General features: G+C 42.3%; 1 protein-coding gene across 3 annotated transcripts in view; it reads left to right on the top strand.

The window, feature by feature from the left end:
* ARID1A (AT-rich interaction domain 1A) overlaps window positions 1–21,488 on the top strand; it is a 131,345-nt gene that overhangs the window by 84,060 nt on the left and 25,797 nt on the right. For all 3 annotated transcript variants that reach the window (XM_082231462.1, XM_082231461.1, XM_082231460.1), the window contains one exon: window positions 20,658–20,898. In XM_082231462.1, the coding sequence (XP_082087588.1) occupies window positions 20,658–20,898 (241 nt within the window). The remainder of the gene's footprint in view (window positions 1–20,657; window positions 20,899–21,488) is intronic.

Raw genomic sequence — 21,488 nt, 5'->3', positions numbered from 1 at the left:
TCTGGTCCATTTCTAAATAAACCAAACTGTAATCCATAATGGCTAGTGTTTTGAATCATGATCTGCGGTTTATACATAACAACAATCCATGTTACACGGAAAGTGAAACAAAACAGCTGAAGGGATTGTCCTGGCTGATGGGAGTAAGTCAAGACAGCTTCTTCCTGGAAGCTGACAAACCATTTCACCCATCCTCTTAGCTTCTGAGATTTCACCAAGCATTGCTCAAGCACTTACCATCTGGTCTTTGCTGTCATAAGGACTCAATACTTGAACTTTTTAAAAAAGAGAATGTAACAAGAAGTTTGTTCTTCATCTAGCACCATAATCTACAATTGCCATACCTTGAACATTATCATGGACATAAACCTACTTCTGAAAGTACATATCCACTTCTAGTCATAAATAGCTCCAATTTTTTATCACCAGTTATTCTAGTGCATAATGATCAGGAATTTATGTGCCTCAAATTCAAGTCCAAAGATTAGAAATCTATCCAGATTGGCCTTTGGGTACCAAGCATAATGTCAACAGTACCAATTACAACTTATTGTTATATAGAAGAGAATTAGCACAGAAGCACTGACACTAATGGTTCTGTAACAAACAAATTGTATTTTATGTGTGAATATTTATTGAATAAAAATTATGGGTCCCATACTACTTCAGACCCAGTGCTCCTAAGAGGGACAGCCAATTCTGCAACACAGAGGTATTAGCATAAGTTGTGTTTATGTAGGTATGTTGATACCCAGGCATTCTGCTGAGTGTAACGAGTACTAATACATTACGTTGTGGTTGAATACATCTGTATTTGTGTGTTATTGAGCTATGAATTGCGTCGATTGCTCAGGTTATCTGATGTACAGAAGACATTTCTTCATTTGTGGTTCTGCCAGCTTCTCTCTACCCCCACCCCACAGTGCCCCAAATGTATAACAATCCTCAGAAGCTGAAAGTAAAGCAAAAAGAGCAAGCATTCCTTTCACTACAGTTGTAGCCCATAAAATGGGCTCTACTGACCAGGTTTCATATAGCGGTGGGGCAAGATGATGATTTGGGGGGCTGCACTTGCTTAAATTTTGCTGAGCTAGATGCTATCACCTGTTTTGAAGTTTCTGCCTGAAATTTGTTCTCTTGGTCTTGGCGTTTGTGACTCCTTCCCCTCTTTTTGTGGTGTGGAACGGGGCCCAGCAATTTGTAAATTCATGGGAAAATAATATTTGCTTGCTAATTATAACTTGTCTAGGCATTGCTGTAAATGGTCCCAGAGTACAACAGTGCCAGAGATCCATATGGCATTTGAAGGATCAGTGCCTCCCAAATTTGTTCTGGCAGAAAGGTTCCTATAAAGCCTGGCTGTTAAATGACTCTGCTCATTTGCATGGAAAGACTAATAGCAAAACAAACTCTGCACGTGATTACCCACATCTTCCCCCCACTCAAAGAGCCCAAGACCTTTGAGCCTTTTATAAACATTTGAACAATGTGTTCTAACACCATTACCAAGTCTCTTGCTGGGAATTTTTTGTGTCATTCCAGTGACATAAGTATGACTCGCTTCTTGGAACTGATCTGCTATTTGTCCATGTGGCGCTCCCACCTCTGAACTAAGCCAGTCTAACCTGGTGCTGGCAAGGAAATTCCCCACCCCCTACTGCTGTGTCAGTCATGGCCGTGCAGCACGGAATGCTGTGTGCTTGATTCTCTTCGAAGAGGCAGCCAATCAGCGCCTGCCTTATAAATCATGTTGCTCTGAGCCACTGATGCAGTTTGCTGTCCCTGTGCTTCGTGCAGGAGGCTGTGTTTGCAGCAGATCGCTCTATGCTCGATCCAGGGCCCGTTTCCTGTTTCTATTCTAGTCATTGGTGGCTCAGCACGGCTTCCTGCCTGTATACGTTACAGATTCCCCTGATGGAAGCTTTTTGTTTTTTAAGGAACAATTTCGGTTAGAAAATTAACTGAAATATGAAGCCAGCTGCGACTTGGAAAGGAGCAGATTTAGACAACAGGCACGTGCGCTTTAAACAGTGCTGCCATTTCTTTCTTGTTCTGCTTTGAGCCTAGCTTCTGTAAGCAGGACAGGCTGGTTTTTAATCAGAAAATTGCTAGAGGATACCCAGTTCTGATCTTGGATTCCCAAGAGTGGCGGTTTCTTAATCTTGTATAACCACTGAATTGGAAGAACCACAATTGCAATTGCAATTGCTTCAAATGAATAAACTAAATCAATGTATTTTAACTATGTAGAGAGAGAGAGAAACCAAAAACAGTGAAGGTGAGAGGAAGAGTGATGTGTAAAATATAGTATGGATAAGAATTACATTGTTTTAAAGTCATCTCTGAATATTCTAATTTGGAGTTATATTTAATAAACCTCAGACGTAAGCTCTCATTAAAAAATAGCTAGGTTTTATCTGAATTAAGCAAACCCTGCACTTAAACTGAATCAGTGATCTTCTATTGCATGACCACCGTATCACCCACCAAAAACACAGTTCAGGACCTAGAAACTGTTAACTGCCTACCAGAACTAAGATCGATTTGTCTCAAAAAACACAGTTCTGTTTTTGACCAGGATAATTCACTGAGCCCACCCACATGACTTCACACTTTGTCCTCTAAATACCTAAGCACTGTAATTTTGCTTAGACCTATAATATTTATCCCACCTGATTTGAAACACTGATTGTTCAGCAACTACCACTACTTAATTCCTGGAATGTTTGGCTGTACCATGGGTTCACTTGAGAGAGCACCCTGTGTAATTGCATTGACAACATCCAGGGCCACCTCTGGGCTTGTATCCAAACAGGATTTGTATGGTTGTGGGGCATGTTGGTTCATTATTGTTGATGATATGATGCTGTCCAACCCTGTACTCCAGCAGGAGCTGTATTCATTACCAATGTGCTTGATTCAGGCCTGTTGGCCCCTTACCTTCAAGTAAACGGTCTTACTCAGTTTTCTTGATGGTTGTTTTGAAATAAAATTACAGTTTATGGTACAGTAGTACCTCGGGTTACATATGCTTCAGGTTACATACGCTTCAGGTTACAGACTCCGCTAACCCAGAAATAGTACCTCAGGTTAATAACATTGCTTCAGGATGAGAACAGAAATCGTGCTCTGGCAGCGCGGCAGCAGCAGGAGGCCCCATTAGCTAAAGTGGTGCTTCAGGTTAAGAACAGTTTCAGATTAAGAATGGACCTCTGGAACAAATTAAGTACTTAACCCGAGGTACCACTGTATATGCATACAATTCACTTCTAGTTAATGACCTCTGGTAATAAGGGCTAGTCGGTAGAAGGGTTTGCATATTTTCAGATGGGATAGTATAGAGGGAAAGAACATTAGTACACAGTAGTTCAGCCACCATAAAGAACACTCCCTGTATTAACAAAACTGTTAAGCAGGTATACATGTGCAGCCACAGATGGGGAAGGGAGAGGGTGGAGACTCATACTCTTACAGAAAAATATTGAGGTGTGGGGAGGGTGGAATGATTGCTCCCAAACCTCTCCTGAACTTCAAATATGGGTCAGACTGCCAGCTGGTAGTTTCATATTGCTATATTTGTGAAGATTTGTAGGGTGGGTGATGGATGAGTAATTTTCCTTAGGAGAACATATACAAGTCTTTACTAACCACAACTAACACCCGATCATTTAAGCCATTATTATTATTTATTAAATTTGTATACCACCCTTCATCCAAGAGGTGGTATATTTTTCACACCTGAAAAATACAAAAAAAAACCCCAACACAAAAACTATATATCCACACCCACCCACCACAAAAACAAACCAATAACCCACATTTAGAAAACATTTTAAAAGCAATAGAATGTTAATCAGCTGGATGCCAGGTTGAAGAGAAATGTTTTTGCCTGGCACCTAAAGATATATAATGAAAGCGACTGGCGAGTCCACAAATGGGGAGCCATTGCAGAAAAGGGCCTTTCTTGTGTTGCCACCCTCATAGAGGAGGCACACAAGGACCTGAGACAATGATTGCAGGGTTTGGGTTGGTTTATATGAGGTATTGTGGTCTTGAACTGTGAGAGGGAGCACTTCCTCTGAATCTAATTTCCCCCCTCCTTATTTTCACAAGTCCCTGCATTAAAATAAAAGTTGTTTTATATATAGTAAAAATCAAATAAGGGATGTTGTATTTAAAATAAGTGCAACACCAGCTGTTCCCGTAATTATAACTTGCATGTATAAAGTTCTGTTGTTTTCTAGGTAAGTTCTGTATTTATAAAGTTCTGTTGTTTTCTAGGACACGGGTGGCACTGTGGTCTAAACCACTGAGCCTCTTGGGCTTGCTGATCGGAAGGTCGGCGTTTCGAATCCCCGCGATGGGGTGAGCTCCCGTTGCTCTGTCCCAGCTCCTGTCAACCTAGCAGTTCAAAAGCACGCCAGTGCAAGTAGATAAATAGGTACTGCTGTGGCAGGAAGGTAAACGGCGTTTCCATGCGCTCTGGTTTCTGTCACAGTGTTCCGTTGCACCAGAAGCAGTTTAGTCATGCTGGCCACATGACCCGGAAACCTGTCTACGGACAAACACCGGCTCCCTCAGCCTGAAAGCGAGATGAGCGCCGCAACCCTGTAGTCGCCTTTGGCTGGACTTAACTGTCCAGGGATCCTTTACTTTAGTAATTAAAACCTCCCCCCTCCCTCCCCCCCAAAAAAAACCATCCCAAAAAATGGTAAACAGCAGTGTTTAACAAAAGATCAGCAAACTCTGAACTTCAACAAATACCTTTGGCAAAAGGAGAAGCTTACCTGACAGCAGAAACTACACAAAGAGGAGACCAGTCGGTTGCATATGAAAAACAGTTTGAAGAACAGGGTGGTTTAGACTTCAGACTTTCAGGATCTGTCTTGTTTTTTTGAACTAGAACCACAAGTTCCACCACTTCTAAAAAGTCTGTTTGCATATGAAAGAAGCCCCTGGTGGCTGACCTTGGAGTGGGTTTTCTCCTTTGTCTTATTTCCTCATTAAGGTAATTAGGACCAAAGCCATTAAGGGCTTTAAAGGTTAGGGTCATCATCTTGAACAGAGCCCCAAATTAATAGGCAAGCAGTGCTGCTGTGCTGCATCAGAAGTCATATGGTCAGTCCCAGATGAAGTTTCCAAACCATTTCCAAGCACTGCCCAGCGTAGACTGTCGCTGTATTCCAAACACAGGGTTGTATGCAACAAAGCCATTATGCAAGTGGAACAAATTCTACTCCCAACCTCCACTCCCCCCAAAAAACCTCATGTGGAAACTTAATTGGATTGTATGCCAGTGAAAACTAGATCCAGTTAGCAACAGGCAATACCTTGAAACTCTCCTTCTTGGGTAACCATCATCAATTTGTCCTTCAGTATGTTCGTTAGCCCCCTTCTAACTTGTAATGGTGCCCAGGCACTTGCTCACCTAAATCTTTCCATAAATAAAAAGTAGTATTAGGTGTCATCAGAATACTGTGACTTTACTCCAAAACAACAGTTAATCTTCCAAAGTGGCTTTGCATATATGATGTTAAAACATTGGGGACAGAATGGAACAGTGTTATACACCATAAGATAAATTTCATGTGATAGAGCACTGGTCTCTCAATGCCATTCCCTGAGAGAGAAGTGCAACCACAAAAGAACAGTGTCCTCAATTATTATAGTAGACATGAAGATCCTGTAGTCCTCCATATGTTGTTTGTACCTCAACTCGCATTAGCCCCAGCAATTGGAATAATGGGAGCTGTAGTCCAACAACACATGGAGGGCCACAGGTTCCCTATTCCTGCCCTAGAGTTCTGGCCTCAGCCAGAAGAAATTGATTAACAGTGGTATCAAGTGCAACTGAAGCTTTGCACCAACAGGGTCATATTGGGAGAGCCTACAGAATTAGTTAACTTTGCTGAACATTGTGGAATCCAAAGTTAAATCTCTAAAGCAGACTACCTTGATGAGTCTTCTACCTGTGTGGATTTTCTCACACCTCTGAAATCCATACCCTGACAAGATAAAGAACTCAGTTATGTCACATTCCTGGAATACTTCACTAACACCAGCACACTCAAGCATCAATTGTCATGCAGCAATATCATGACTTTATAGCAGCTGTCCACAACCTGGTGCCATACAGATGTTTCGCACCAATATTCTTATTTGCTCCAGCCAGTGTCAATGTCCATGATCAGGGAAGGTGGGAATTAAAGTCTCAAATCATGCTTTGTGGTATGACTGGCAATATTTAATCCAACCCCTTGCTTTTCCCCTGACAACGCCCAGTACAAGCTACAAAGATGGGTCACAGTAGCACAGTGGACAAGAGAACTGGGAAGGACTTCATTTCCCATCTCTTCTCCAATCTTTATTCACAGTATATTTGATTTATCCTTACTCTTATTAATGTGCTGTTCACTTGTAAGGTGACAACATTAAAGCACAATATTATTAACAGTTTGAAACAGCAGGCAATCAAGTGGGTCCAAAAAAGATACACCTCAAGTATAAAAAACCAAAGTAAAGAGGGGTGTCCAGCATTTGCCGGAAACTCCTTTTATAAAGGCCAGACCCACCTCCGTGGAGAGGAAGTTTTACAACTTAGGGGCTGCCACAGAGGAGGCAGTCTTTCAGGTACGGTCATTTAGGGCTTTAAGCATGTGAGCACCTTGACGGGCTCATAACTGGCCACCAATAAAGTATGCTATAAACTGCATTAAGAAGAGTTTGGTGGGAATTTTTCTGAGGCTTGGGTTTTACCTTCCATAGCATTGGGCTGAAAATGGTTTTTCACCTTTGTGTTGGAGCCTCATTGTTGTCCTCCATGTCATTGGTCTGTGGATAGTCTGGGCTCCTCTGTCCTCCTAAATTCTCTTGAGAAAGGAGGTTTGTTTTGTGGTTTGTTCCTATACTAAAATGACATTGGTTTTTTTCTGCAATTTAAACTACATACGTTGAATGGTAGGATGTGGCTTTCAGTTTGAGAGGTGCCTTATCCAAGACCAATGCTTTCCCCCTTGAAATGTTTTGGACTGCATCTCCCATCATCCCTGCCCATTTGGCAGGCTGGCATCCCTGCCCATGGGACACCTGGAAGGCACCAGGTTAGGGAAGACTGGTAAAGTCTGTCTGTGGAGTGAGTGAGACCCTGACGTGCATACTGCTGTGAGTATGAGCATGGTTGCTCTCTCCCCCCCCCCCGCTCCATCACCTCGCAAAAGAAATCCCTTCCCTATTATGACTGATCCCAGAAGTTGTGCATGGATTAGGGATAGTGAGGTTGCTGTAGGCCTGAAGGAAAGAGCAAGCAACTGGATCCCTAGTCATCTTCCAGCCAAAAGTGGGATAATCAAGAAGTTCAATTCTGTTGCCTGTGACCTCAAATCCAGATAGTGGGTTTTTATTCCACAAATATCAATGTGAAGCTTTTTGTATTATCAACACTGTTTTATGAATGGTCATTATTTTTAGTTTTAAGCATTAACACAATTTTCAACAGTCCGTTTAATTTCTTTTTGACTTAATTGTGCTAACATCCCCCCACATGTAAACTTGCCAACATTTTGTTCATCTGATGTAGTGGACTGTATGTAATCCATGAAAGTTTATACCACATTAGTCTTCAGGGTGCCATAAGGCTTCTTGTCAGACAACAGTAGTTCAAGCAGCCTGTCCAGACTGAGCTAGCCTCTACTTCCTTTGTGGTGAGTTGCAGTAGCTCCAACCTTTTGAGAGGAAGAGCAGTTGCCACCGCAGGAGGTAGCAAACAGTGACTTTGAGTTGGGAAAAACCAGGGTCACTCTTGGCAGGCTTTCTTAGAATGTCACAAGAAACCAGCTTAGTTGGTGCTGGTGCCAGCCCCACATTCTTAACCAGCCCTGGCAAAACAGAGCCAGGAAGCTGAGAATTTCCAACACTGCTGCTTGTTGCCTTGCCCAGTATTTTGCAAAGCAGCTTTTTTAAATGGAGGGCTCCTTGAAGGGGTAAGCAGAAACAAGCTTTTGGGGGGGTGGCTGCTTGAGGAAGATATCCATATCCAGCATTCCCCCAGGAGGAGGAGGAGGAGGAGAATAATACTGGCTCTCCTGCATGGTGGGTTTTTCCTCCAGCGACATCTTGTTGAGTGCATGAATCATGGTGCTTTTTTCCTCTTTACTTTGAGCCTTCAACCACAAGCTTAGTGTTCCCCTTTAAAAAGGAAGGGAAAGGACATGAGACTGATCAGCCTCTACTTACTGCTGGTGCTTTGAGGATATATTTTAATAGGTATTTCTTTTTTTAAAAAAGAACTGGGGAGGGAGGAAAGGGAGAGGAGAGGTGGAATGGTGTTGAGCAGAAGCAGTGGATGTGATTAACGCGCCTACTGAGCAGATCTGTGGGAGTGGAGTATCGACCTCTGAAAAATCAATGGCTGCTGCAGTAGCAGTGCTGTCTCTCCCTCTCCCCCCTCTTTCTTTTTCAAGGTCTTCAGTTGAAGGAGTGTGGTAAAACCAGCAGCTCTTCTCCCTTCCCTTTTCTGTCCCTAGTTTCACCAAAATAGCTGAAGAGCCTGTTCTTTCTCTCCCCCCCCCTACAATAACTTGCTTAGATGGGTTAATTTTTGTAATTGGAGTGAAATTTCTCGACACATATACACACCAGGCTCCTCCTCCACAGAGCCTCCTTTCCAAGCCCTTCTTCCCTGCACTGCAGATGCAGCAAGCAGCTCTTAACAGTTTTGTCTTAAACCCTGAATAGAAGGAGATTTTGCTTCATTTTTCAGCCTAAAAACAGTCTATATTCTGGTTTCCATCCTGAATCATATATACTGCTGTAGAGCAGCAGTAAACTCCTATTGGGAGGAGAAATGAAGTTCCCTCTATCAAAGAAGAAAAACTGAATTCAAATGCCCCTTATCATTTGTGTCCTTTTTTAAAAGAAAAAAGGAAGGAAAGAAGGCAGGCAGGCAATTTAATGCATATATAAAGTAGATAGAGATGCTGCCACAATGGGCAAGGAGTTCTCAGTGCATTATTACTTTGCATTCAGAACCTAAGGATCCTTTTTTTAAACTTCCAAAGGAAACTGTATATATTTTAAGGAGGAGCTCAAAAATGTGACCAACTTCATACTTGCTTGCACACGGTTTGTGGCTTAACTCTTATTGGAATACATTGGGAAACTGCACATGTGATATAGTCTGTATATACGTGTCTACACACTCACAATTGTTGGTGTACAAAATATGAAAAGCTTTTGTGAAGAGATGAAAAAGATGTAATTGCCTTTGCAAATGGGAGTTGTATGATGTACAGGGGTCCCCAAACACAGTTGAAAATCTAAGAAATTTTTGGGGGCAGCACAAAATACCCAACACAAAGAAGGAAGACTGAGGATGCTCAATCCCAAAACAGCCAAAGCTCCTATACATACTACAAAACAAATAGAACACAGGCAAAAAAGCAAGTAACATCCTCCAAGAAGCATAGAACACCCCAACAACAAAAAGGGACCTCCCTGATAACCCTTGTTCTTTTTTAAAGGACACATAATGCTGGGGCCACCAGGTATAGATTAAAGTAGATAGATTGCTGACTATAGAAGAAAACAAATAGTACAAGACAAACACTAATTTGAAGCTACATAATTTTGTATATTGCTTTCATGAATATTTGTTTTACCCAAGCCTTTCTCCTATTTGTAACTGCCTTTCGTCAAATATACCATCCAGCAAGCTCTCTTAGCACATTACTGTATAGTGGACTAAGACCACTGTTGGAGCAAAACACTGCCCCCTGCCACAATCGACCCCAAGGTCGGAGACTGATGGTGTGGGATAAGGCCAGGTCTTTAAATACTGACATTAAAATGTTGAATTTGACCTGGTAGTATACAGGTAACTAGTGCATGCAGAAGCACCCATCAGGCAGCAGCATTTCTGCACTAGCTGTGATCTCCAGACTTCATTCAGGGACAGTGTTGCAGACATCCAAACATGAGGCTACAGGGACTTGTGGCAAAGTTGTCCTGATCCACGAATGACCACAGCTGGTACACTAACCATAGTTTGTGTCTCAAGTGTCAGTGCTGGTTCCATCTCTGTTGAAAATAGGCCATACACCCAGTTCTTGTATATAAAGGAAGACCTAGCAAGAGCACCTCCATTTTGTCAGGATTCAGCTTCAGTTTATTAACCCTCCAGCCCATCATTGTATCTAGGAAACAGTTCAGCACTGATACAACTTCATCTGGTTCAGATGGAATAAAAAAGCAGAGCCTAGGTGTCATCCACGTATTGATGACACCAAGCACCAGATCCCCAGATGACCATCCCCATAGGCTTCTTATATCTATTGGGGGTGGATTAGAACCCTATGGGACCTCACAATTCAGTTACCAAAGTGTTAGGCATGAGTCACCACATGCTCTTTTATGGAAATGGTCTTGCAGATAGGAGAGGAACACGATGCCCCCAACTCCCAGTCCACAGATCTGATCCAGATGGTGGTTGGTATCAAAAGCCACTGAGAGGTCAAGGAGAATTGGCGCACGTGCACACACACACACACACACAATAATAATAATAATAAAAAATTTTATTTATATCCCGCCCTCCCCAGCCGAAGCCGGGCTCAGGGCGGCTAACAACAATCAAATAATCAAACAATCAAATAATCCAACATTCTAAAAACATTTCATTATAAAAATTAAAATCAAATTAATGGCAACCGTTAAGCAAAATTCTGTGCAGGTTGCCAGAGGAGGGAGTCAGGCTGGGCCCCGACCAAAGGCCTGGTGGAACAACTCTGTCTTGCAGGCCTTGCGGAAAGATGTCAGGTCCCGCAGGGCCCTAGTCTCTTGTGACAGAGCGTTCCACCAGATTGGAGCCGCAGCCGAGAAAGCCCTGGCTCTAGTTGAGGCCAGCCTAACCTCTCTGAGGCCTGGGACCTTCAGGATGTTTTACACACACACACACACACACACACACACACACACCCCATATCATTTGCAATACAGTGGTACCTTGGTTTAATAACAGTCCTGTTTCTGAATGATTCGGTTTACGAACTCCGCAAAACCAGAAGTAGTGTCCCGGTTTGCGAACTTTATCTCGGTCTAAGAACGGAATTCGAACAGTGGAAGGGCACTAGCGGCGGGAGGCCTCATTAGGGAAAGTGTGCCTCAGTTTAAGAACAGTTTCAGTTAAAAAACGGACTTCCAGAATGGATTAAGTTCGTAAACCGAGGTACCACTTGTACAAGTAATCAACCCAAGCTGTCTCAGTTTTTACTTGTGTTTGATCATTTTTGCTATGAGCAAATTTGGTGGATACAAGACTAAACTTCTCAGTATAAAGGTAAAGGTACCCCTGCCCGTACGGGCCAGTCTTGCCAGACTCTAGGGTTGTGCGCTCATCTCACTCTATAGGCCGGGAGCCAGCGCTGTCCGCAGACACTTCCGGGCCACATGGCCAGCGTGACAAGCTGCATCTGGCAAGCACACGGAACGCCGTCTACCTTTCCACTTGTAAGCGGTCCCTATTTATCTACTTGCACCTGGAGCTGCTTTCGAACTGCTAGGTTGGCAGGTGCTGGGACCGAAAGACGGGACCGCACTCTGCCGCGGGGATTCGAACCGCCGACCATGCGATCGGCAAGTCCTAGGCGCTGAGGTTTTACCCACAGCGCCACCCGCGTCCCAAACTTCTCAGTATAAGTTTATCGTAATTTGGAAATTATTCATTTGAAACTAGAGAATAATTTTCCTGCATGAGCTTGAAAATCATGACTTAAAATAACTTTGGATATGTTTATATTTTTGTGTTCTGCCTCATTTCTCATCTGTTTCTGCTGTTGCAGGTATCTTTATAATTATGAACACTAGCTCTTTCAAATGAAGTTAGAAATCGGCCAAAACCATAATACAGATTGTACAATCAATTGCTGGTGGGCACCATTGCTAGTACTCATTTTCAAACGCCACTCCTAGGTGCAAAGTTTTGCCTTTTTTATTAAAGCTATGGAAAGTGTTTAGCTTTTAAAATTGCTATTATTTTTATTAATTTCAGTTTGAAAATACATCTTGGATTTCCTCCTTTGATCTAATATGCAAAAAAGCATCCCCATATCAGTCAGCATCATTTCATTTGTAATACGTAATAATGTTTTAGGTTGTACCAAGTTCCACCGCTACCTAAAATAAAAAAATAAGTTCCCCAGCAGTTAATTTGCAAATAGAAATGCTGATTCTGATTTTTAAACCATAACATTTCTGATCTGAACTCCACTTGAAGAGTGTTTTACAAGGTATCTATCTGAGTGGCCCTCTCATGCTTGTACACCTGCACTCTAGGAGAACACATAAAATTTGAAAACATTGGATGAGCCTCTGGTTGCTGTGAATAGGAGTGCTTTTCTGTATGATAGCCTCTTGTAGATGAGAAAAGTTGACTTGATCTACTCTAGGGATAGCCAGTGTTGTGACTTCAATATGTTTTAGAGCTACAGTACCCATCATTCCTAACCAGTAGAGCTGGTTGGAGTTATTATAGTTCAGCAATGTATGGAGGACACTACAGTATATGTTAGTCACCCATGATCATCTTCATAGCAAGTTTATGCTTATGCAATAGAGCTAGAATCATTAGAAAAAGTGTGTGACCAAGTTTTGATACAAAACTTTTCCAAACATTTTCATACAGTCAAAGGTTTGCATGTTATGGCTGGCCTTGGTAGTCAAGCCAGAAATTGGGATCACCCTCCCCCTTTCCTGCCAGCTTGGTGAATGCTTGGCAGTGGTGCTCCATTCACTTCCAAGCAGCTGTCAAGAGAACCCTCCCACTACCCTTTCCTTCAGGAAAGAGCCATAGAGTGTGCTGTCTTATCTGCTGTTCAGTGAACAATTCCAGAGTGCCTCTGCCAAACAGCAGCCAAGCAGGCTCTCTTCCACTTCTCTTATGCTTCAGAGTAGGAATGAGAGAGATATGCTTGCCATATTGGCTCTGTGTGCCCAAGGTATTTGACACAGTTGCCAACCAACCCCCAGCCTGTCCTCCTGTGTTTGGATCTGAGGGGAAATCACTGCACAACTGCCTGGGTGATCTCAGTCCACCTTTGCAGCATCAAGGTTTGGAGGAAATCTCATCATTCATCACTCATTGTGCTCTCCAAAGGGTGATGGCTAGCTTGCTGTGGAGATGGAAAATGTAGAAACCTGCTTAAAAACACCTGCCTTGCATGAACCATATAACTTAAAAGGTGAGGGAACAGTTTTGAATAGGTGCAAATGTCAGGGTCGTATGTCATTAATTCTGCACCACTGAGCACCTATTCTATACCATCCTATACCGTTTGGGAACACTTGTAGCTAATTTTTTTCTGACATGTGAATACTTTGTAGGTCCTGTTTGGTGGTTTCATTATATAATTTTACCTCAGTTTTCTTTCTATCAGATTTCTTCAGCCTTCTCTTTCCCTCTTCCAAATCCAAACCTTCATTTCAGGCTCCTTTCTCCTATATTCCTAGGCCTGTGGTTCCCCCCTCCTTTTGTGAAAGTCTTTGTGTTCCTCTTTTATAATTATCAGTAGCTTAGCCAATGGTAGATGGGGACCCTTGTCCCTTTTCCACCTGTGTGACAATAGAGCAAATTAGCCAGTCATTACCAAAGCCTTTACCACCATGTTGCAAAACCTCATAAGAAAGACTTTTTGGAGCATGCAGTTAAAAGTACAGTGACATCTATGCCATAATAGGAGGAACTGTGAGCACTAATCCATTCTTACAAGGATGAAATGTTTTGTGGTCATTAAACCCAAATTCTGTACAACCTTATTACTCCTTGGAATCCTGTTGTATTTGTAAAGTTAAATTGAACCCTACTCTCTCCCATAGGTAATGTCTACAGACCTGAGATGCTAGTAGGTTGCAGCTGCAAGCAGGCATATTTAGATGCTCACTCCCAAATAGCAATCAACAAATATGTTGTTTGTGCAAAATAAAGAAGTTGGGAAGATGAACATATTTCCCAGTATTTTGTATTTAACATTTTAAACTGGACTTTAAAAAAAATATGAATTTGATACTGTTGCAATGGACCCTATTAGTTGTGGCACAGCATGCACACATTCATCCCTTATTGAGAGTGCTGGGAACCTTGAGAGTCTTTTTGTAATGCCCAGAGATGGGAAAATAGTACTGGAATATGTGCTGTTAGAGTAGTAACTCTACTGTTAAAGCAGCTTGGGGCCAAAAATCAGCCCAGATACTAAGAATATTATTAGTCTAATATTCTTAACAAAATCTGACACCTTTTAATTCAGAATAATAAGTACTGCAGGTATATTCTGAGTCAAAACTATCTAGCTCTTTTGTGTTTGGCTGTACTAGGAATTCCATTTTCATCTTTGAGGCAGCCTTACTTACCCCTCCCTTTTGAGGGCTGTTTGATTTCAGCCATAGTTTTGTTTTGGTATGAAAAGGTGGTGTTAGCGGCTGATTCCCTATTCACCAGCAGCACGAACAAACTCCTGCTGGCATAAGGTTGAATTGGGCAACCAATCGCAGCTGGAACAGTTATAGTTTCGGAGTCCCTGTGGGCTTCCGCTATCAGGTCACATCCCAAAATAACACTGGGCAGTATTTCAAGTGAAGAAACAGAGGCTTTGGGGTTGCAGCCAGCCTGGAGTGTGAGATTCTGTGTGAAATACTTGGAATCCCTCCAACATTTTTGATCTGCATGGCAGATGAGCAATAAAATGCATAAAAAACACATTGGAAACACGTGAGGAAATTCTCCAGACCAAGACATTTCCTTCATGCTGGCAGAGTTACTGCTGTTGATTTGCACCTCCTGTTTTCCCTTGCTTTATTGGCTGTGTTGAGAAAAGGAGGGAAGAGTGCTTTGTTTAGCATTGTTCAGAGTTGCTCTGCAAAAGGACCTTTAAACTGCTCCACCAGTTTACTTCCCTGGAAACATATATTTGAATTTAAATCTTTTACTACTTCTGATGACCTGCAATACATTGTCCCTCCCCTCCTTTTCTTTTCTTTTCTTTCTGAACTTTTATGGCAATTATCATTTACAGGTTCCATAAGTTTTTATGACACTCTTGTGGCCCCAATTGAAAAGTCATTCTAGATGTTAATAATCTAAAAGTGACCACAAACTTCATAAAATGGAAACTATTTAATCAGCAGACACATACACAAACAGTGTTCATTCCCCGCAATTTTAAAAGAAAAACCTTAGGAAGCAACATTTGTATATATTCTTATTTCCATAGTTTGTAACATCACTGCTCTCCCAAGATTTCAATAGAAAGCCCGACTGGAGGAGGCATTGGTGATGCCAAGTGTCAATGAAAGTTCATCTTTGTCCATAGATTAATTTCCCGTAGGGCTGATTTCACATGTTACCCATGTGGCATGATCACCACATCTACCCAGATAACTGCTTGTGTGAAATGATGCTCACATGGTTTGAGCTTATGGCTGTAACTCCACCAGAGAAGTCCCTTCCTATAAAACAGGATGGTTTCCCTTAAATTGTCTCAGTCAACCTGAATGTTAAGGTGCTGATGTATACAAGTAGTTCATCACTCATGTGTTTGGAAGTGCAGGGCAATATGTGAATAGGCTTTCTGTTTAAGATGAATGAAAATGTCCTTGGCTCCCTTTCTGTTTTGCTATTCAGACCTTTCTTAAATGAATGCAATCCAAATGGGATTTCCTGGTATTGTCACCCATGTCTTTTTATTGTTCTTGTCAGACCAGGAATTGGTGGTTGAGGAGAAGGAAGCTTTGCAAATCTCCCTTGAAGATCATATTTCAGATGTTTTGTGGGGAGAGGAGGGCCTTTTATTTTATTGTATTAGAACTTGTTATACTTTTTATCTAGTGCATCTCAAAATATTTCTGGGAATCAAGAGTGTCAACTCCAGATGTAACCAAAAAATAGCCATCTATAGATCTTAAAAGGTTGGGAGGGATTATTACTGCTTATACAGGGTGAGTCCTTCAAAAGAGGCCCTGTGGATACAGAGTACACATGTTCCACAGGGCCTCTTTTAAAAGACTCACCCTATATATTCTGATCTGTGCAATACAGTTCACCATAGCATGACTGAAGCAGCCCTTGAGCACTTGGCCCTAAGAATCACATAGCTTAAGCTTTGGGATATTTTTCACTGTATAGCAGTATGGGGCCCTCCAGATGTTGTGGACTACAGTTATCATCATTACTTACTGTTTGCCATGTTGACTGGGAGTGATAGGTGTCCACCAACATTTGGGAAAGCAGTACTGTGTCATATCTCAAAATCAGTGTTAGAAGCTTTGATATACTGTATAAACTAATCTCCAAATGGCACCTTAAACCTAGGTTACAGTCGCCACAATGGAATATCTAGGCGCCGGGGGCTTTTTTGTTTGTGTGTTTTGCAATTGAAATCATCATCAACATCATTTCTATACCGCTTTATATTTTGCAGAACAAATATCAAAGCAGTTTACAACACATTAAAACATCAACTAAAACCATCCAAAACAAAATAAATTCAAGCTTCAAGGAAAATATTTCAAATCCTTCTCTAAGTGACATTTTCCTTTCCCCAGTCTCTTAACCTGGCATCCTGAGATCTCCACATGGTGGTCACAGTTGGATCCACGTCAGTCATAAAACATTCCTGGCTAATTTCGAACACTGCTCAAAATGAACCAGTAAAACAATTTCCCTACTTGGATGAGCTGAATTTTTATTTTAAAAAATCTCCCCATAACCCCCAAAAGTAAAATTTCAGGCAGACATAAATTTCATGTCTCCAAATATCTACTAGTAACTATTTAATAACTTCTATGGTCTTGTAAGTGTGTAAAATAAAAAACCATTAATTTTTCCACACAGGTCTTTCATACACAGTTAGGCCTTTGTGGTCATCACTATATGAGCATGTAAATGAGTAGAACCTCCTTCAAAAAAGAAATCAGTATTAAATGTTGCAAGTGGAGTTTAAAGTAACATACTGTGTGTGTGTGTGTGTGTGTGTGTGTGTGTGTGTGTTCAGGTCTCAGAGATTTTAAATTGTATTGGTGAGTTTCTGTTTATTCTTCCTAGGTCAAAAGTATATATTCTGAGTTTATAGCTAATGTGTTTGATTCAGTTAAGCTTGTGTATGAAACCCTGCCTTGGTTTTGTGGCACTGTTGTTTAAGAATTCCTGCGAACGTGTGTGAGAGTGAAGTGATGATTGTTATCATCATCATAATCAAATTTATTATCTGTCCTAATCCAGAAGGTCCCAGAGCCCACTCTCCTGACCTGATAAGATCTGTAGGGAAGGAGGCAGTCTCACACATATTTGGGGTCTAGGTTGTTTAAGGCCTTACGCATTAGCATGAGCACATTGAATTGGGCACAGAAATGAACTGATGACCAATGTCACTGTTTTAGAACAGGGATGAAGAAGTTATTTTCAAGGGCAGCCCAATGTAGAGTGTCCAAAGTCAATCTGTCCAAAAGGGGCTGTAGCTGACAAACCATCCAGAGCTGGAAATAAGACTGTAGCTGGACTATAACTTCCGTTATCCCTGACCATTGCCTTCTTGACTGTGACTAGTTAGAGTTGTAGTGCAAAACATAAGAAAAGTACCAGGTTGGAGAAGGCAGATACAGTCAGATTCAGCTAGGTGATACTTGGGATCTCACGTATGCAACTTCCCATTCAGCTCAGTGGGCCTTTCATATGAAAGATGCACTGAGCTGTGTGGTTCTACTCTGACTCTACCACAGTTTGCAGTGCGATGGAGTTCTTTTATCATTATTGTTATTTGTCTCCCTGCTGTCCTCTCCTTTAGCCAAAGCTGGGTGGTGACACAAGACTGAATTCTGCCCTGGAATCAGATCACCAGTTCAGACAGACCTTGATGCCCTTTTAAAATGGAGCACAACCACAGGGGCTTTGGATTGGAATAACAACTAACTGTTTAATTAGCAGGCCAAAAGAAATACTGTAGAATTCCTTGTGTACTATGAAATTGCCACAAGGCCTTTACCATTAAGAAATACTATAAAATTGACTTCAGTTTAATAATTTCGGACCAATGTTGAGCATTTAAGAGTCTAAAGCTAGACTGAATATTGCTTTCAAGTTTAGCTTTCTCAGTTTAGACTGAGAGCATTGTTTTCCATCATACATGTGCTCATCAGTAGAGAGATCATAGGATCTCATAAAAGGTCTGTTTATAGGAATTTTATGAACAATCCCATCTTTCATTACAAGTACTTTCCTTGGAGAAACATAACATTCATAGTCTTGCAGGAAGTGATCTGCACGCAAATGGCTGTAACAAATATTCTGTTGTGGCACCCAAACTGTCTTAATGGATTGCAATGAAGAGCAGTGTATTGCTTCGTTCTGATGTGCTTCTCCCATCACATGCCTGCTAGACTCATTAGTTGTTTGATCAGTCAGCCTCCAAGCATGACCCCCAATTAAGTGAAATTTAGGTATCTTGTAGGGCCACCACTTATTTCTCCTCCTTTTAACTAATAGTCAGAGCCTTGTTGTACTGTATTTGCAAAGATCTGTAATGTAGATACTGGAGATTGCATAGGATTTTGTTAGCTAATTCAGTATTATTTTACTCTGCGTAATTTGTGATGGAAGCTGCTTGTATGTTTTGGAATTAGGCAACACTGAATTGCTTTCTTTCATACTTTCAGAGTGTGTGTTTCTGTAGTAGAGATAGGCAAGAAGCCATCAGTTAGGCTGCTTAAATGTCTTCTGAGAGTTCAGCATGGACACTTGGACAGCCCAGTTCTCCTTCTAAGCCCTGCTCCCACCTCCTTCTCTCTGTACTAGTCCTTCAGCTTTCTCAAGAAATAAAGCATTACCTTGGGGTAGCAGTGATCAGGAGAGTACTCTGCACTTCATGTCTACCCATAGCATACAAGCTCCATAGGTTGTCTACAAACCTAACCTCCATTTCTCACATAATGAGTTCAGTTGGCTCTTTTTAACAAATAATGAATAAAAGCTCTGTGTAACTCTTTCCTTCAACCAGAGTGCTTCAACAAGGCAGCCAGACATATCATTCCCTCTCCTGCTTATGTATTCTCATTGTGGTGCATTGATTAAAAATGGGTGGTTCAAGTGCATCATGAAGTCCTTGCTGCCAAACTGCACGAATCCTGAGAAGCAAGATAATATAATGAAATGGTTCTGTCTACCAGTGGATCACGCAAATGTTTTGTGTCATTCTGGTCAACCCATCACAGAAGAGACATTCATATAGAACTGAAAACAAAACTGAATTGGCATGCCTTGCTTTATGGAATCATTTGTGCAGGATGAAGAGACTGGAGACATTATCATTACCTTGCACATAGTATGGTGTGATGAAGCAAAGTACAAGTAGGGAACTTAGGACAACAATCTAGGGGGCTTCTGTTGGAAGATTTGATAGAAATAAGTTGTAAAAATTGAACATTAACAGGACATACTATTGCTCATAAGACATACTTGTTGGTAAGTAATTCTGTAAAAAGCAGTATAATGGCTGTAAGTTGACAGATTTATGAAAGATGAGATCTTTCAGTCTCAAGTTGGTGGCCTTCAGATCTTTTGGACTTGGGGTATTTTTTTTACTACAACTCCAGATGTCTTGGACTGCATCTGTGCTTGCTGGGGCTGTTGGGAGTTGTAGTCCAAAAAATCTGGAGAACACTAGATTGACAAAAGGCTAGTCAAAACTGGGAATCGGGAAATACTGCCTTTATTTTTAGGATGCCACTAGGTTTGTTTCATTGAGATTTTGGGCATGATGGACTATAGCATCTCCTCTTGCACCCTTTGAGGGTAGTCCAAGATTTTCAAAATTACATCACTCCTGGTTACAGTCAGACAATTTCCAGTTCCACTTGGTAGCACATAAGTCACTGTTGCAACTGTAGGAATTGCTCATCTAAAGGATTTATTTCTACCTGGAACTATGTTGCAGCCTTCCTTATTGATAGCAACCTAAGTCTTCGTCTAAAGGAAAAATCCCATAAATTCTGTAGTAGATATATGTATAGTACAGTGTTTCCCAACCGGTGTTCCGCGGCACACTACTGTGCCGTGAGACGCTGGCTGGTGTGCCGTGGGAGGCGGGCGAGTCGGGCGGTGAGAGGTGGCGGCGGCGGCGAGGATCCGCGTCGAGCCGGGGGCGGCTCCGCGGTGGTGGTGCCGAGCGGCGGGGCAGCGCGTGCAAAAGGGAGGAGCGCGAGACAGCGGAGGAGGAGGAGACCGGCATGTCCGGGCAGCAGCAGCAACAACAGCAGCAGCAACTCCCGGCGACGGCTCCTCAAGCCCCGCCGCCGCCCCCTCCTCCGCCTGCTATCGCCGCCACCACCACAACAGCCGCCGCCTCAGTTGCCGCCGTCCCTCAGTCCCTCGCTCTGCTGCCTCCTCCCACCCCCAAAGCTTGGAGGTTCCCCGGCAAGGGGGAGGGAAAAAACTTTCACTTTCGTGCGTCCCTCCCGGCGTGACGCTGCGCGCTGACGTCACGGGGCTGCAATGGTGGTGTGCCGCGAGATTTTTTTCATTAAACAGGTGTGCCGTTGCCCAAAAAAGGTTGGGAAACACTGGTATAGTAGCATTTTCTCTCTTCTACTTGTGACATGCTTTCCTTTGTGTGTCTCTATAGGATCTCTCTGGTTCAATAGACGATCTGCCCATGGGTACAGAAGGAGCACTGAGTCCTGGCGTAAGCACATCAGGGATTTCTAGCAGTCAAGGAGAGCAGAGTAACCCTGCTCAGTCTCCTTTCTCTCCGCATACCTCTCCTCACTTGCCAGGCATCAGAGGACCTTCCCCTTCACCAGTTGGATCTCCTGCTAGTGTTGCTCAGTCACGCTCTGGCCCACTGTCTCCTGCTGCAGTACCAGGTAAAACTTTCTTTTTTACAGGCACAGCCTTCTTAGTTTTAACAAACTGCTTATTTTAGGAAGGTGGTTAGAGTGTCTGACTGGGAGTGAGGAACTCCAGGTTCAAATCCATATTCAGCCATGTAGCTCACTGGGTGACCTTGGGCCAGTGACCTCATTATTTTGCAGCCTAACCCACCTCACAGGGTTATTGTGAGGAAGAACAGAAGTCAGGGTGGTGGTGGTATAGAACAATGTAGAGGAAAGGTGGAATATCAATGTTAGCAATACATTACAAATAAATAGGGGGTAGAGACATGAGTTCAGAACCCATGTCCTGGGTGACTTTGGTCTACTTCATTATCTCTCCTGTTTGGTTCACTGTTTCTGAATGAGAATAAAAATTCTTTATGGATAAATAAAATACATTTTATTACGTGCTTTCATCTTTAAGGGATAAAGCAAGCTATGAGCCAGAAATCTCTTTCTTTATAAGTGGGGTGGGGAACCTCAGGCCTGGCTGAATGAAAGCCTCTAGGAGCCTCTGTCTGGTACATGGGACTCTCCCAAGGCCACATTCTGCACTGGGCCTTCTTTGGGGCTTCCTTGAA

Source organism: Podarcis vaucheri (genome assembly GCF_965113315.1).
Source record: "Podarcis vaucheri genome assembly, chromosome: 7".
NCBI lineage: Eukaryota > Metazoa > Chordata > Lepidosauria > Squamata > Lacertidae > Podarcis > Podarcis vaucheri.
This window is presented reverse-complemented; position numbering and strand designations above follow the sequence as displayed.